Below are 12,818 nucleotides of genomic sequence, written 5' to 3'. Positions count from 1 at the left end.
ACTAGAAGTCGAATTTAATCATGTTTCAATGTAGGTATGAAATACGGATGAAAAAAAGAATAAGAGTACTTTAGAAAACATTCTTCATCATTTTGTCTAATTTTTTGGATTGGTGCTAAAATTAATGATACCACTTGATTAATCTAGAAGACTTTAAAATCATTTTGTTCAATTTGACATCATATCATTTTTCTTTTTTGCAACCGAAAAAAAAAAGAGTCTTTGACCAGGGGATTTTTTTTTTGTGCCTATACAAAATTTTAAAAAATGTTTGGATAGATAAAGTGAAATTTGTACTCTTTATTTACAGCAAATCCAACTTTTTGAGAGAGACAGACACCAATAACACACTCTGTTCTCTCAATCCCAATTCCATAAGGCTAAAAAACAGAGATTACAATATGCAAGATCCATCATCAATATATTCACAGATCAATCATCAATTCCCAGATCAACAAGTCTTGAAATGTCCTAGATGTGATTCAATCAACACAAAGTTTTGTTACTACAACAATTACAACCTTTCTCAGCCACGCCATTTTTGTAAGAATTGTAAAAGGTATTGGACTAAAGGAGGTATTTTGAGGAATATTCCAGTTGGTGGAAGCTCTCGCAAGAACACAAAACGATCTTCTTCGAATAGCTGTAAACGCTCCTCAACCATGTCGATTTCATCTGAACAAAATTCAAAAACAGAGCATTTTGCTACCCCTGTTGTTCCGGCTTTTGATCAGAATAGCCCAATTCTTGACGCGAACGGGCCTTTCGGCTCGCTATTGGCATCAAACGGGCCGGAAATAGGGAATTTTTTAGATGTTTTGAATCCTAACGGGCCCAATTCGGGTGCAGATGCTGCTGCTCAAAGTGGGAATAGTAATAATAGAGATGAATTTTTGGGTGAAGATTCTAATTGTTGGAATGGTACTAATGGTTGGGCTGATCTTGCTATTTACACCCCAGGTTCAACCTTTCAGTAATATAGATTATTAGAACTTGTATTAGTACTACTAATACTTCTGAAAATGCACTTATCTTTTTCTAAGCATGAATTGTGCAAGTGTTGTTTGCGGATTGTATACTATTACTAGTAGTTTCCAGATCAGCTTGTCGTGCATTTCAGGTTTTTATTAATACATGTACTGAGTAACTCTATTCATGTTTACGAAAACTTAATATTTTTACTTTGCATCACACTAGTTTTGTTTGGGTAATGCTTAATATACGTACATAATTGTGTGTGATTTGTGACTTCATGTATGTTATTCCAAGGGAAATGATAAATTATGCAATTTTTTCCTTTTGTTTTTTGTGCTGATATTTTCCTCTTTTTTTCATTATTAATGACTTCATTTTCATTAGTAGAAAGATATTTTTTGGGTGTATTGGTGACGATTATTAAAAGATTTGCCGTTGCTCCAATAATGTAGGCAAATGGATACAATGTATTAGGCTCAGCACGTACGTAATGGCAGACGTCTATTGTCCATAATTACCAAATATGAGTTTGAGTGGTATATATTAATAGTATAAATTACAAGTAATTCTTGAGATAGTAAATATTAATTAGTGAACTGATAAAATTGTAATTATAACTAACTTGTCATCACATGTTAAACTAGTTGATTAGATGAATATCTACCTATAATAAGTGGACTGAAAATTAAAAATGAGATCTCTCAATTTAGTACATCCACCTTAACTTGGTAATTACCTTGTAAACAATTCAATTGTTATAGTAGGCGTTTGGACACAAAAATGAAATAAAATTGTATGAACAAAGGGTAGCAAAACCTTTTTTCTTTCTTCTAAGGTTGTGTTCAAAAGAAGAAATTGTGAGAAGCACATTGAATTGTGAATGTGGTAGTTGGTGGAGCTGCTAGTCAGAATGTGATGTGATGATTATCAACTAAGTAAAATTGTCAAAATGAAGAAATTTTTATCAAAATGGGCCACAAATCATGATGTACAACTCCTATATATGGACCACTTCTAAGTTCTGGGGAATTTATATTTGATTAATTGATTCCTATCTTAAACCAACTCACATGAGAATGTGGACCTATTATTCACTTGACCAACTCCCCCATTCAATATTATATATATGTAAGTATCATAATAGGCGTGTGTTTAATTCTTACGATTCCCTACTGTTAATTATTTTATGATTTTGAAAAAAAAATACCATATATGTGTATGTGTGTGATGACTAAATTTCAGTTATAAATGAGTTATGATACATTCAAAAGTCAAAGTGAATGTGTTACAAAATGGTCTGATATTAATTACTAATTAACTACTTCAACCCTACAGCTAGTGCTAGTGTGAGTGATTGGTCTCTGTTTGCCAACCAAATTTGCAGCCTTCTGACTTCAGTTTCTGATATGACAATAAATGTAATGGTCTATTTGTAAGGTGGAAAATTCATCATATTGTTTCTCATTTTGAAAAGAAATCATATATAACCATCGATTTGTTTTGAGATCTTTAGGCAAATTGAGTTGACTTACAATTCTTAAGGAAGATTTGATAAGTCCTTGTGCCACTAACTAGTGGAGGGACTTAGCTTAGTGATTACCTTTGATTACTTCAAAGAAGGGGAAGATTGATTGAGGGCCCGGACAATGTTATTATAATTTTGATTTTTTACTTGTTACTATTTATTGGTTACGACTCATTTGTTTGTATTTAATAAAGGTCTGAGTTCAGACCTTAAATTATCAAGTATATTTTTTATATCAAGACTTGAGGATTTATTTGTTTTGAGAAGATTTTAATCATTGAGCTCTTGAAGAAAGTCTTAATATCAATAGGCGATAGTTTGTGTGAATAATTCTCATCTCTATTTTATCCATAATCAGCGATCACCACCAGTCCATCACTAACCATCTATGCCATCACAATCATTGGCAACCACCACTACTGACACCAATCACCTCTGTCATCACAATCATCACTAACAACCACCATCATTGTCAACCACTATTGTCGATCGCTACCACACTTATCAGTTCCATCATTATAATCATATCCCTTGCCACCACTGCCGCCTTGGCCACCACCCCTGTTACGATCAATCCCTACTACCAATCACCCACCATCACAATTAACACTGTCGTCAACCACAACCACCATCACTTATACACTATTGTGTAGTGATTATTTACTAATTATATACTATGCATCTATGTATAATAAGGTTTACAAGTAATATGCAATTGTTTCAAACGAAGGTCAATATTTAAGTTTGAGAATTTTGTGCAATTTCGATTAATTTTTTTTAAAAAAAAGTTAAAATCAGGTGAATAAAGTGATAATAGGCCTATATTTATTGTATAATTAATGGATAGGATATACATATTGATTATACACAAATTATGTAGTGATTATTCATCAATTATACATTATATAATTATGTATAATGTTTAAAAGTAATATACAATAGGTTCAGACGAAGTAAATGTTGAAGTTCTCTAACTTCATAACCACATACTAAATGTACTTCGTTTATATGGATTTGAGCTCAAACTAAACTCAGGTGACTTAAAACTTTCATCTTTGCAAGAGTTACACCTTGAGGCTTCATTTCTGGATGAGCAATTACTTCAATATCTATGCACAACTTGTAATCATTTACAAGTTTTGTCTTTGAAGGGATTTCATGGAGACATGGACTAAACATCATAGAGATTTCTGTTGCTAAACACCATGAAGATCTCAAGTGCTTGGCAATCATTGCGTGTGATAATTTGGTTGTGGTTGATGTGGATGCTCCTAACTTATTTGTATTCACATATCATGTTCATTATGGAACCACACTCAAACTGAAAGGTTCACATTTGCTGGAAGCTCATCTCACCTTGATCCTAAAAACCATTGACTCTCATTGGTACTCTAAGCTCACAAAGTCTCTTGGTAACTTTGATCATTCCAAGTCTGTTAATCTACGATGCGATTGTGATGAGGTACATGGAATAGAACTGTCTACTTAGTACTTATTACCTTGCCTAAATAAGCAGATCAGATGTGAATTTCTAACAGTTCTTCTTTTTGCTTGTACAGGTGATAGTTATACCAAAAGACATGAGAGGAAACTTCAATCCTCCACTTTATGCTACTAATGGTTTCCATGTAAACATTCATAATCTAGTGAAGCATTCAGTTGTGGACGTTCTTGATAGTTTGTTTTGGATTTCTCCCCAACTCAGAACTGTATCTTTTGACTATGGCTTACAGACCATGAAGGTAATATGTTTCATCTTTCAAAGGCACCACACTTTGTGGCATGTATGTAAAAATTAGTGGTGACTAAGGTTTCTTGCACCTTTGTTCTTTTTGAAGGTTTCCTTGCAATTGGATGAAGCTTCCCTGTTCTCTCATAGTAACTGTTTCATTCTCCATTTTCTTATCTTCCTTTAGACATAGGGTATGAGAGAGGAATGGAATTTATATGATTCATAAGTTGATAACAAAGAGCTTTAACACTCTTTATATAGGTTTCATGATCGATTGTCCATGAAGACATTTGTGTTCTTACAGGTTTTCGTTGTTTTGTGATTTTGTAGTGTTAATATACAGAGATGCATCAGATAAGGATGAGAAACCTTGTTGTACATGCGCATCTCTACCTTTGAAATGTTGAAGGCATAAGTTAGAGGAAGTCAAATTACGAAACTTTACGAGCATGGAGCTGGAGAAGTTGAAAAACTATTTTTTCACAAATGCAGATGATTTGTAGATAATTTAAGTACCACCAGAATGCAGACTTTGAGCCAAATTCGTCCATTACAAAATTCCTTGGTTTTTCTGTGTTTTTGTTGCGTCTGGGGCTGTCTGAATAAACTTCAGCATGTCTCCATATTATCAGCCCATTGAGTAATTTTCATTGCCACTATTACAGAAATGTTTTTTCGTTCTATCACTGGAGTTCTGTAATTTTCATTTTCGCTATTACATACTTTTTGCCGCATTTCATTTTTGGGGATTCTTTCTTAACCTTGAGAAGTTCCTGGTTAAGAGGTCATAGAAATGTGTCATAATTTAAGTAGGAAATTTACAAAATGTTGATGGAGGAACATACTTTTAGTGAGCTATTGTGTTTGCTCGTCTTCATTTTGTGGGTAAAAAGAACATGTAGTTAATATGAAGTCCGATGGAAGATTGGGAAGGTGCACTCCACTATAATGTTTTCCAACTTAACAGCTGTTCCACATCTATTGGCTGGGATAATGAAATCTTGGGGAAAAAATTCAACTGATTTTGATCTATCATTTCACATCGTCCATTCCAACTTCCAAACAAATACACCAAGAATATACTGTACTCATGATCCACCTCGTAGAAAAGAAAAGGGCTATATATTCCTCCTAAACACATTTGCTCAATTAGTTCCAGTCCATAAAAAAAAATGCAGTCGGAAGTCAGAACAGTTGCATATATTAGCAGCTGGGTGCAACAACTTGCTCAGTACAAAGTTGGGATATCTATCTAATACTCAATAGATACAAGTACCTGGCCATTGCCTCATAACTTCAATTATTCAACTTGAAGTATAGGTGCACATTTTACCCTATCCCTCAGACCGAGGTTTTCAGGGGAAAAACTCCAAATAAGTTGAAGATGAACAGCAGTTATCCAGATCGAAGAGTAAGTTACATGAAGGAAAGAATAAAGAACCACAGTTTATATCAGATTTTTCAAATAACATACCCTATAGATGTGGCACAACCACAAGCAAATTGGCAAGCTGATCAGAGTATCCCAAGTCTACTAGCGATGTTTTAAGAAGTCTCATGTTTCCATTAAAGCCTACTTCGAAGAAACACAGACCATCTGATATCCCCTTACGATACTCTCAGGCTTCAGCTGCTTAGGTATATAGAGTTATGAAGGGTCGTCATCATCCCCAAGGACCACAACTAATTCAGAAGTTCATATCATTGGACTTAGAGAACCTCAAGGATGACACAAGTTTAGTTAAAGAGGTGACCTTATGTGGGTTGAACTTGATAATCAACTACATTTAACCTCACATCTTTCTTAAAACTTCGTGAATTCCGGGATGTACCAAATGTTCAGCATTCAAAACTTAGGCATATGATGCACATCTCATCTACAACAGGAAAACACCAAAACCAACCCACGGCTTCTTCACAATCACATAGCATCATAAATTCTCAAAAATGTCAGCCCATATCAGTCCAAATTGGACACTAAGAATCCTCTACTATTCTGAAGAAGAAGCTACCATGCACATCTACTTGAGAATAGGCTTAAGATGCTGTCGCAATGTCTAATAGCAAACATACAGAAGTCACAGGCTCAATTGGTAAAGCAAATTGACTACACAATCACAAGAGAGTAAAATGTACATAGAAGTGTTCAATCTTAAGTATGCAACAGATAAAATTCCACATACTGCATCACATTACACCAATACCAAAGCCTCTATATTAACAGTAAGAATCTTTAGTTTCTCAATTACCCACGCGCCTTGAGCTCAGCAAGACGCCTGGACAGATCATCCTCACTGACCTTCTCCTCATCCTTAGAAGATATAGCATGGCCGGCTGCTTGCGGAAGCCCCACGGACACCTCGAGTCCATAGTCATCAGCCACCTGTTGCATCAGGCTGCCGACCTGATCCTCAGGAGTCGATAAGGAAGTACTTCCAGCCATAGAACTCTCCATGAATTCAGCTTGAACCTCCATATTCACAAACTGACGCTCGAATGAATCCATCGTCTCCGACATTTTCTGTAGATTCCCTGTGTTGAGTGAAGACTCCAGTGATTTGACGATCGAGGACATTGACTTGCTGATCGTCGTCATCTTCGCCTGCGTACACAAAACATATCACAATTTACTAGTTATATGTACATAATCGAGATGTGGACGCATGTGCGCCACTGTTTAAATGTTGGATCGGTCTTTACCTGGGTATCTAGGCGAGCCACAACGGCGTCAAGGCGAGAGGAGAGACGGAGATAGTTCATCTGTTCGCTGCGCTTGCGGATGGCGTTTTCGGCGTAAATTCTAGCGCCGTCCATGTTACCTTTCTCGATGGCTTTCTTCACCTTGAGTTTCTCAGACTTTTCGTCCTTCTCGCATTTTCGAGCTTGGCGTTGGAGACTCTTCGATGTGAACTTGAGCTCCATGATCTGATTCATCAATTTCTCGGCGTTTCCCATTTTCTAAGCTTTGGTGATGGAGTCTTTCGATTGTTTTTGGCGATTCTTCTCCTTTGATCGATCAATCACCTTTTCAATTTCTGAAGTTAGGGTTTGCAGTTGTCCCTTTCGGATTTTGGATATGCCCACTCAATTTTGTAGGGCCAGGGGCAATCGGGTCAAGTTTCTTTACTTCATTGCTAATTCTTTACTTGATTTTTTGATCCCTTAATTTCTGATGAATTTCGAGTTTGTACCTCTTACTTTATGATTAAGCGCATTAATCCCTCAATCAAATACTCCTCAATTAAAGTGTGCCCTCCTAGTCCCAAGTTAAGGCAATTTTTAAAATTATATTACTCTCATAATTATGTTATTAAACAATTAAATATTTGTGTACTTTGCTCCTGTTGAGTGACTTACTGACACAATTGCTTATATTACAGATTCTGCTATGTATTTTTATAGTCATTTATTTATGCTTATGTTATTAAGGATAAATGATAAGATGTAATAATTTTCATTTTCCTTTACATTATTAATGTTTGTTACCACGTAATCTTGTATATAAGATAATACAGTGTTTTAGTTTTAATGACTGATAGATTTTAAGTATTATTTTATAAATTCCATGATATTAAATTCATGTGCGAAGCGCGAGTAATTTTACTAGTACTTAATATAATAGAAATAACTTTAAAAAATTCTTTCATCTTTAAATTAGTCCCTAAATTATTTCAAGTTCAGAATGATTCCTCCGTTAACGACACAATTATATCATGTAATTGTGTTGTCAATGGAGGGACAATTTTAAGCTTAAAAATAACATTGAATGCGAATTTGATTCAATGAGTGGAGGGACATTTTTGAGTAATTTCTACTATGTAGAAGACATTTGTTTATCTGATAGGTGAACAAATTAGACAAATTTGATTAAATAGGAGGAGGGGATATTTTTGAGTTGTTTTTACTATGTTAAGAGCACTTTTTTTTTTTTTTTTGATAAATACCTGATGTAATAGTTAACAAATTGTTAAACTTATAAATATTTCGCCTATAAAAAGATTAAAGTACATATTTTTATTGATTGAAAGGTTAAATAGATGTAGTTTGAAGGAGTAAAAATGCAATTTTCTTACTCGGTTATATCCTCTGCGTAGGATTAAGAAATCAATTTCTTCTGCGAGTTGATTTTTTGCTACACTTGTTTTCCTTTTATTGGGTCCATGAATAGTAGTGAGAATAAAAACTGGAACTCATTAATCAGAATAACTGCTATCTTTATAAAATCTCAAATAGAACGTATATTTTAGCCCAAAAATCTAGAAAAATATGAACTCAAATAGCAAACTTTCGGGTACTCGAGGACACAGGGAAGAAAAAAAATCAAGTGCAGCTCAATGCTCATAAGCCTAACATATTCTAGAATGGGAATCTAGGCCTGCCTGTTCCTCTTCTTGACACCAGATTTCGCAACCTTGAGACTCTTGTTCACAGCACTCAATCTTGCAAGGGATGCCTTCTTCAGATCTGGCCTGTAATAGTTATCTGCTACCTGTATCATATGCAAATTCAAGATTGTAACATCAGAAATAGTGAAGGCAAAGAAGAACCTGCTGAGAAAAAATAATCAAATTACCTAACAAAAATACTAATGCTATAAAGGAAACCATATATGTGCAAAAGTAACATTGAGACAGCAATCTTGCAAGGAAACCATGCAAATTGACAGAAATTAATGAGAAAATCTGAAGAAAAAATATGGTAAATGAAAGGAAGCATTTATGATGTGCATATTTATCTGATAGCAAAAAATTGAATCAACAATTCAAAAGGGTATAGGTATATTCAACAACATACCCAGTGCAATACACAACCTACAACAGAAAGGTGGAGGTATATTCATTACATAGAATATGTCGAGCACAATTTGGAGAAAATGGTAAACAGTAGATAGTAATCAATAACCAGACATGTTTTAATGCTCAGATAACTCCAATTGCCAGCTCTCTAGAATGTGAATTTTTAATTCGGTTTACAACTCCTTGTATTCATCCAAAAAAAAAAAAACGTCATACAACAAATTACATAAGCCTTTCGAAACAATCAAGGAGTGAACGATCAAACCCATGATCATTATAAGCAATTAATATGCAGCTTAAGACCAAACAAATTCATGTAAATATACACATTCTACTGGTCAAAAAGGACAATCACCTGATTTGACACAGCCTTGGCCATGCGCCTAAACTCCTTCTTCATTACAGATTTATTCAGCAAACTTGAAGGCTTGTTCTGTTTCTTGGTCTTTGAAGTAGCAAGCAACACTGATTGATCTTTGCCTCCAGGCTGGATGGTCACAGTCTTCTTGTTTGCTAGGCCTACAAAGTCATGACAGCAGCAGTTTAACTAATGCTTAACATGAGCAATGGAAAACTAAAATAGCTAAAACTAGAAATCTAACTCATTCAGCAATGCAATGTTCCGTTCAATGACTATTACAAATTCAAGTTATTCTTTCATGTAAGAATTTTCCATACGACATACTAACGGGCTTAAGAGGCTTATCCCACGTGCTAGGTGCTCTCTGGCTAGTGCGGAGTAAGGGGACAGTGGACAGATACTATATGTAGTCTCCCCCTTTCATTTCTGCAAAGAGCCTCAAACTAGTAACTCAATTATGGTTCACCAAAAAGGCTACTCCATCTTCGAGCCATGGCTTGCCCACCTAAAACATACTAATGAAATATGGAAAATAGCTGAATTTCCTTACAATTTGAATGCATATACTATTTATTTCCAGTTTTCCAACATCACATTAAGTGCAAGTAGGAAAAAAAATATACTCCACAAAACAGCTATCAGTTTAGCTCGAACAATAAAACATTTCCCCAAAACTTAATACCATGTACTACCGTATAAGCTCAAGGTACCACTATTCGCAACAGAAACCAAATTTGTTAAATCGACATAAGCACAGGGTAATGTTTACAATACTAACCAGAATGCTTGTAAGAGTGAAGATTGTAAAGATTGTTAGGCTCTTTGCTGAATACGACACCGGCGGTACCATTACCAAACTCCTTCACCAAAAATGAGTTGTTTTTCTTGACGATCTCCCAAACCAGTTGCGCTGGAACTGTCGTCATTTTTATACCACCTACCCTGTCAATTGGATCACAAATTAAGCTAAATTAATCACGTCGATTGATCTGCAGAGAAGCAAAGATGCATTCGGGACTTACTGTGAGTAGCAAAAGGGTCTGTAGAATTTCGGTTCGACGGCCTGAACAAGAAGACGCAATAAACTTAAAAGGAAGACGGCAGTGAAACCCTAACAGAGAAATTGGTACATAACATTATATTACCGAACTGCCCTCTCTATTTTATTTTCTACTTTTTTTCCAATGAGAAAATTATCATTTTTTATCGCATTTATGTTATTTTTTACAAATTTTATTTGCAACTCTTATTTATGCTGCTTTTTACAAATAAAAAGGATTGAATAATTAAAATAATATTTATAATGAAGCACGAAACACTTAAAATTAAGGTGTGAGATTGGACGTTGTAGTTCATTAATTACATATATTATTTTTATATTATATAACACAAAATATTTGTCAAGAAAATATACTATAAGATGGATTATCTTTATATGATTATTTCTTTTATTAAAATTTTATTTATATAATTATATTTATACGTAACAATACATAGATGATCTTGATATGATCATATCTTTTATTAAAATTATATTAATTTAGGCATGGAGAATATTTCCTTTCATGATCATCTTTTACGGTGCTATTATGATTTAAACACATAAAGTTTGTTATGACATGTGTTTTTGGTTGCTGAATTACTCATTGAGAAGCCTCTAATCGAATTTATATGAATTTTACGGAGTAAATAAATAATAGTATAACAATAAAAAAACAAATTACTCATTGAGATAACCTCTAATCAAGTTTAATGGTGTAGCCTAAAAGTCACTCAATCTATTTAATTAATTGTTTCATTAAAATTTAATAATATGGAATTTTTATTTAAAAACAATTTAAAAAATATATATATATTTAAACCATTTTAATGACGCGACCCATTAGAAATACAACATGTTTTGTGATAATGTACCAAGATAAAAACAAGATTTAGATTAAATTTTATATAACCAGATTTAGTTTGAGATTGAACTACAGTTAATAATAACTTAATATAACTTCAATTACAAATGATTCGTTAGGATAATGTTTGACCAAATTCAGAAAACAAACAATTTGATTAATTGACATCTTACTTTTCGAGTGAAATAACAAGAAAGAGAAATTTATTTCAAAGAGATTACTTTGCCTTTCCAAAGATGAAACAGATTTTGAATCCAGCTGAATTAGGATTAAGAAGTATATAAAAGAAGCTAAAAATAACCATGCTACAAAATAAAAATAAGGAGAAGAAATAAGTTTAAATAGATATATTTTTTTCCTTCAAATTTTTTGTTTTAGATAAAAAAAATTGACATTAGCAAATCTTAATGAAAAAATTGATTAAATAGATTGAGTAACTTCGTCAGTAAATTTTAATAGTTGAGTGATTTTTGAGTTAAAAATCAAAGTTAAGTGACTTTATAAAAGAAAAATTCATACTTGAGTGACCATATGAGACGTTATCTCTAAAAAAAAAAAAAAAGGACACCGTCAAGCTCGAATAGAATGTCTACCATTATAACCATGGATATGTCATTGCAGATACAATAGTGTTCTCTCTTTTTTCTATTTTATGTTCTACAAACACTGTTATGCCAGAAAATACACTCCAAATGTTTGTTAGGTTTCTTTCCAAAAGATCGATAGTTGGCCAAACTAGTCAAATTGGACCTTAAATTAGGTAAAAGAAAAAAGATTGACAGCTAATAATTAGACACGTTAATATCGGTAATTAATTGTTCTATAAGTCGTTACACATAGGGGTGTTCACGATTTGGATAAAAACCAATCCAAACCGAAAAACCAAACCAAACCGATAAAATAAAACCGATTTTATTTGGATTTGGTTTGGTTTGGTTTTAGATTTTTGAAAACCGATAGTATTTGGTTTGGTTATGGTTTTATTCGAAAAACCCCGAAGAAATAACCGAACCGAACCGATGAATTATATACATATATTTTATTAATATACATACTTAATATATTATTTTTATAAACAATTTTAAAGATCTTATACATATTTTCATTAAAATTTCTTTATAATTTACTTATTGAAAGCAAAAATGTCCAAGATGAAACATTTATCTTATTGATTTCATGTATATGAGTGTCTATATCAATTCTTTGTGGTACTGAAAATGTTATTGTCTCTTCCTTCTAGGCCAATATAGTGAATTTTAAAGCTTTATTGATAGTAAATTTAGTGATTGAAAGTTTAGTAATTTAAGTCATTCTAACTATTTTTCGTTTTGAATGGATTGTTGTCACTTTTTTCACATTTTAAATGAATTGTTTCTTTTATTTTTGTGTATGGTTAATAACCGAATAACCGAACCAAACCAAACCGAAATCGATAATCACCAAACCGATAAATGTATATTATATTTGGTTTGGTTTGGTTTTGATAATTTTAAAACCGATTAAGTTGATTTGATTTTGATTTTAA

At 33.2% G+C, this 12,818-nt stretch overlaps 3 protein-coding genes and 1 long non-coding RNA gene across 4 annotated transcripts; 2 read left to right on the top strand and 2 right to left on the bottom strand.

The window, feature by feature from the left end:
* The first annotated feature begins 258 nt into the window (after window positions 1-258).
* On the top strand, window positions 259-1,300 carry LOC102583889 (dof zinc finger protein DOF3.1-like). Its single transcript, XM_006357308.2, has one exon. The coding sequence runs from the start codon at window positions 402-404 to the stop codon at window positions 975-977; it is 576 nt and encodes a 191-aa protein (XP_006357370.1). The 5' UTR covers window positions 259-401; the 3' UTR covers window positions 978-1,300.
* A 2,143-nt stretch (window positions 1,301-3,443) lies between these two features.
* LOC107062595 (uncharacterized) lies at window positions 3,444-4,883 on the top strand. Its single transcript, XR_001474731.1, has 3 exons — window positions 3,444-3,962; window positions 4,060-4,242; window positions 4,563-4,883. It is a non-coding gene; the product is annotated as an uncharacterized lncRNA (long non-coding RNA).
* A 1,410-nt stretch (window positions 4,884-6,293) lies between these two features.
* LOC102583560 (ESCRT-related protein CHMP1A) lies at window positions 6,294-7,342 on the bottom strand. The gene is made up of 2 exons (XM_006357307.2): window positions 6,933-7,342; window positions 6,294-6,834 (listed from the first exon to the last, which is right to left on the bottom strand). Exons 1-2 carry the CDS (start codon window positions 7,185-7,187, stop codon window positions 6,478-6,480), a joined length of 612 nt encoding a protein of 203 aa, XP_006357369.1. The 5' UTR covers window positions 7,188-7,342; the 3' UTR covers window positions 6,294-6,477.
* Window positions 7,343-8,425: 1,083 nt separating this feature from the next.
* LOC102583234 (60S ribosomal protein L28-1-like) lies at window positions 8,426-10,520 on the bottom strand. Its single transcript, XM_006357306.2, has 4 exons — window positions 10,412-10,520; window positions 10,168-10,331; window positions 9,384-9,547; window positions 8,426-8,721 (listed from the first exon to the last, which is right to left on the bottom strand). The coding sequence occupies exons 2-4, from the start codon at window positions 10,313-10,315 to the stop codon at window positions 8,602-8,604; spliced, it is 432 nt and encodes a 143-aa protein (XP_006357368.1). The 5' UTR covers window positions 10,316-10,331; window positions 10,412-10,520; the 3' UTR covers window positions 8,426-8,601.
* Between the last annotated feature and the right edge of the window lie 2,298 nt (window positions 10,521-12,818).

The sequence above is a fragment of the Solanum tuberosum genome, unplaced genomic scaffold (genome assembly GCF_000226075.1).
Source record: "Solanum tuberosum cultivar DM 1-3 516 R44 unplaced genomic scaffold, SolTub_3.0 scf00246, whole genome shotgun sequence".
Lineage (NCBI taxonomy): Eukaryota > Viridiplantae > Streptophyta > Magnoliopsida > Solanales > Solanaceae > Solanum > Solanum tuberosum.
The sequence above is the reverse complement of the archived record's forward strand: the minus strand, read 5'-3'. Positions and strand labels throughout refer to the sequence as shown.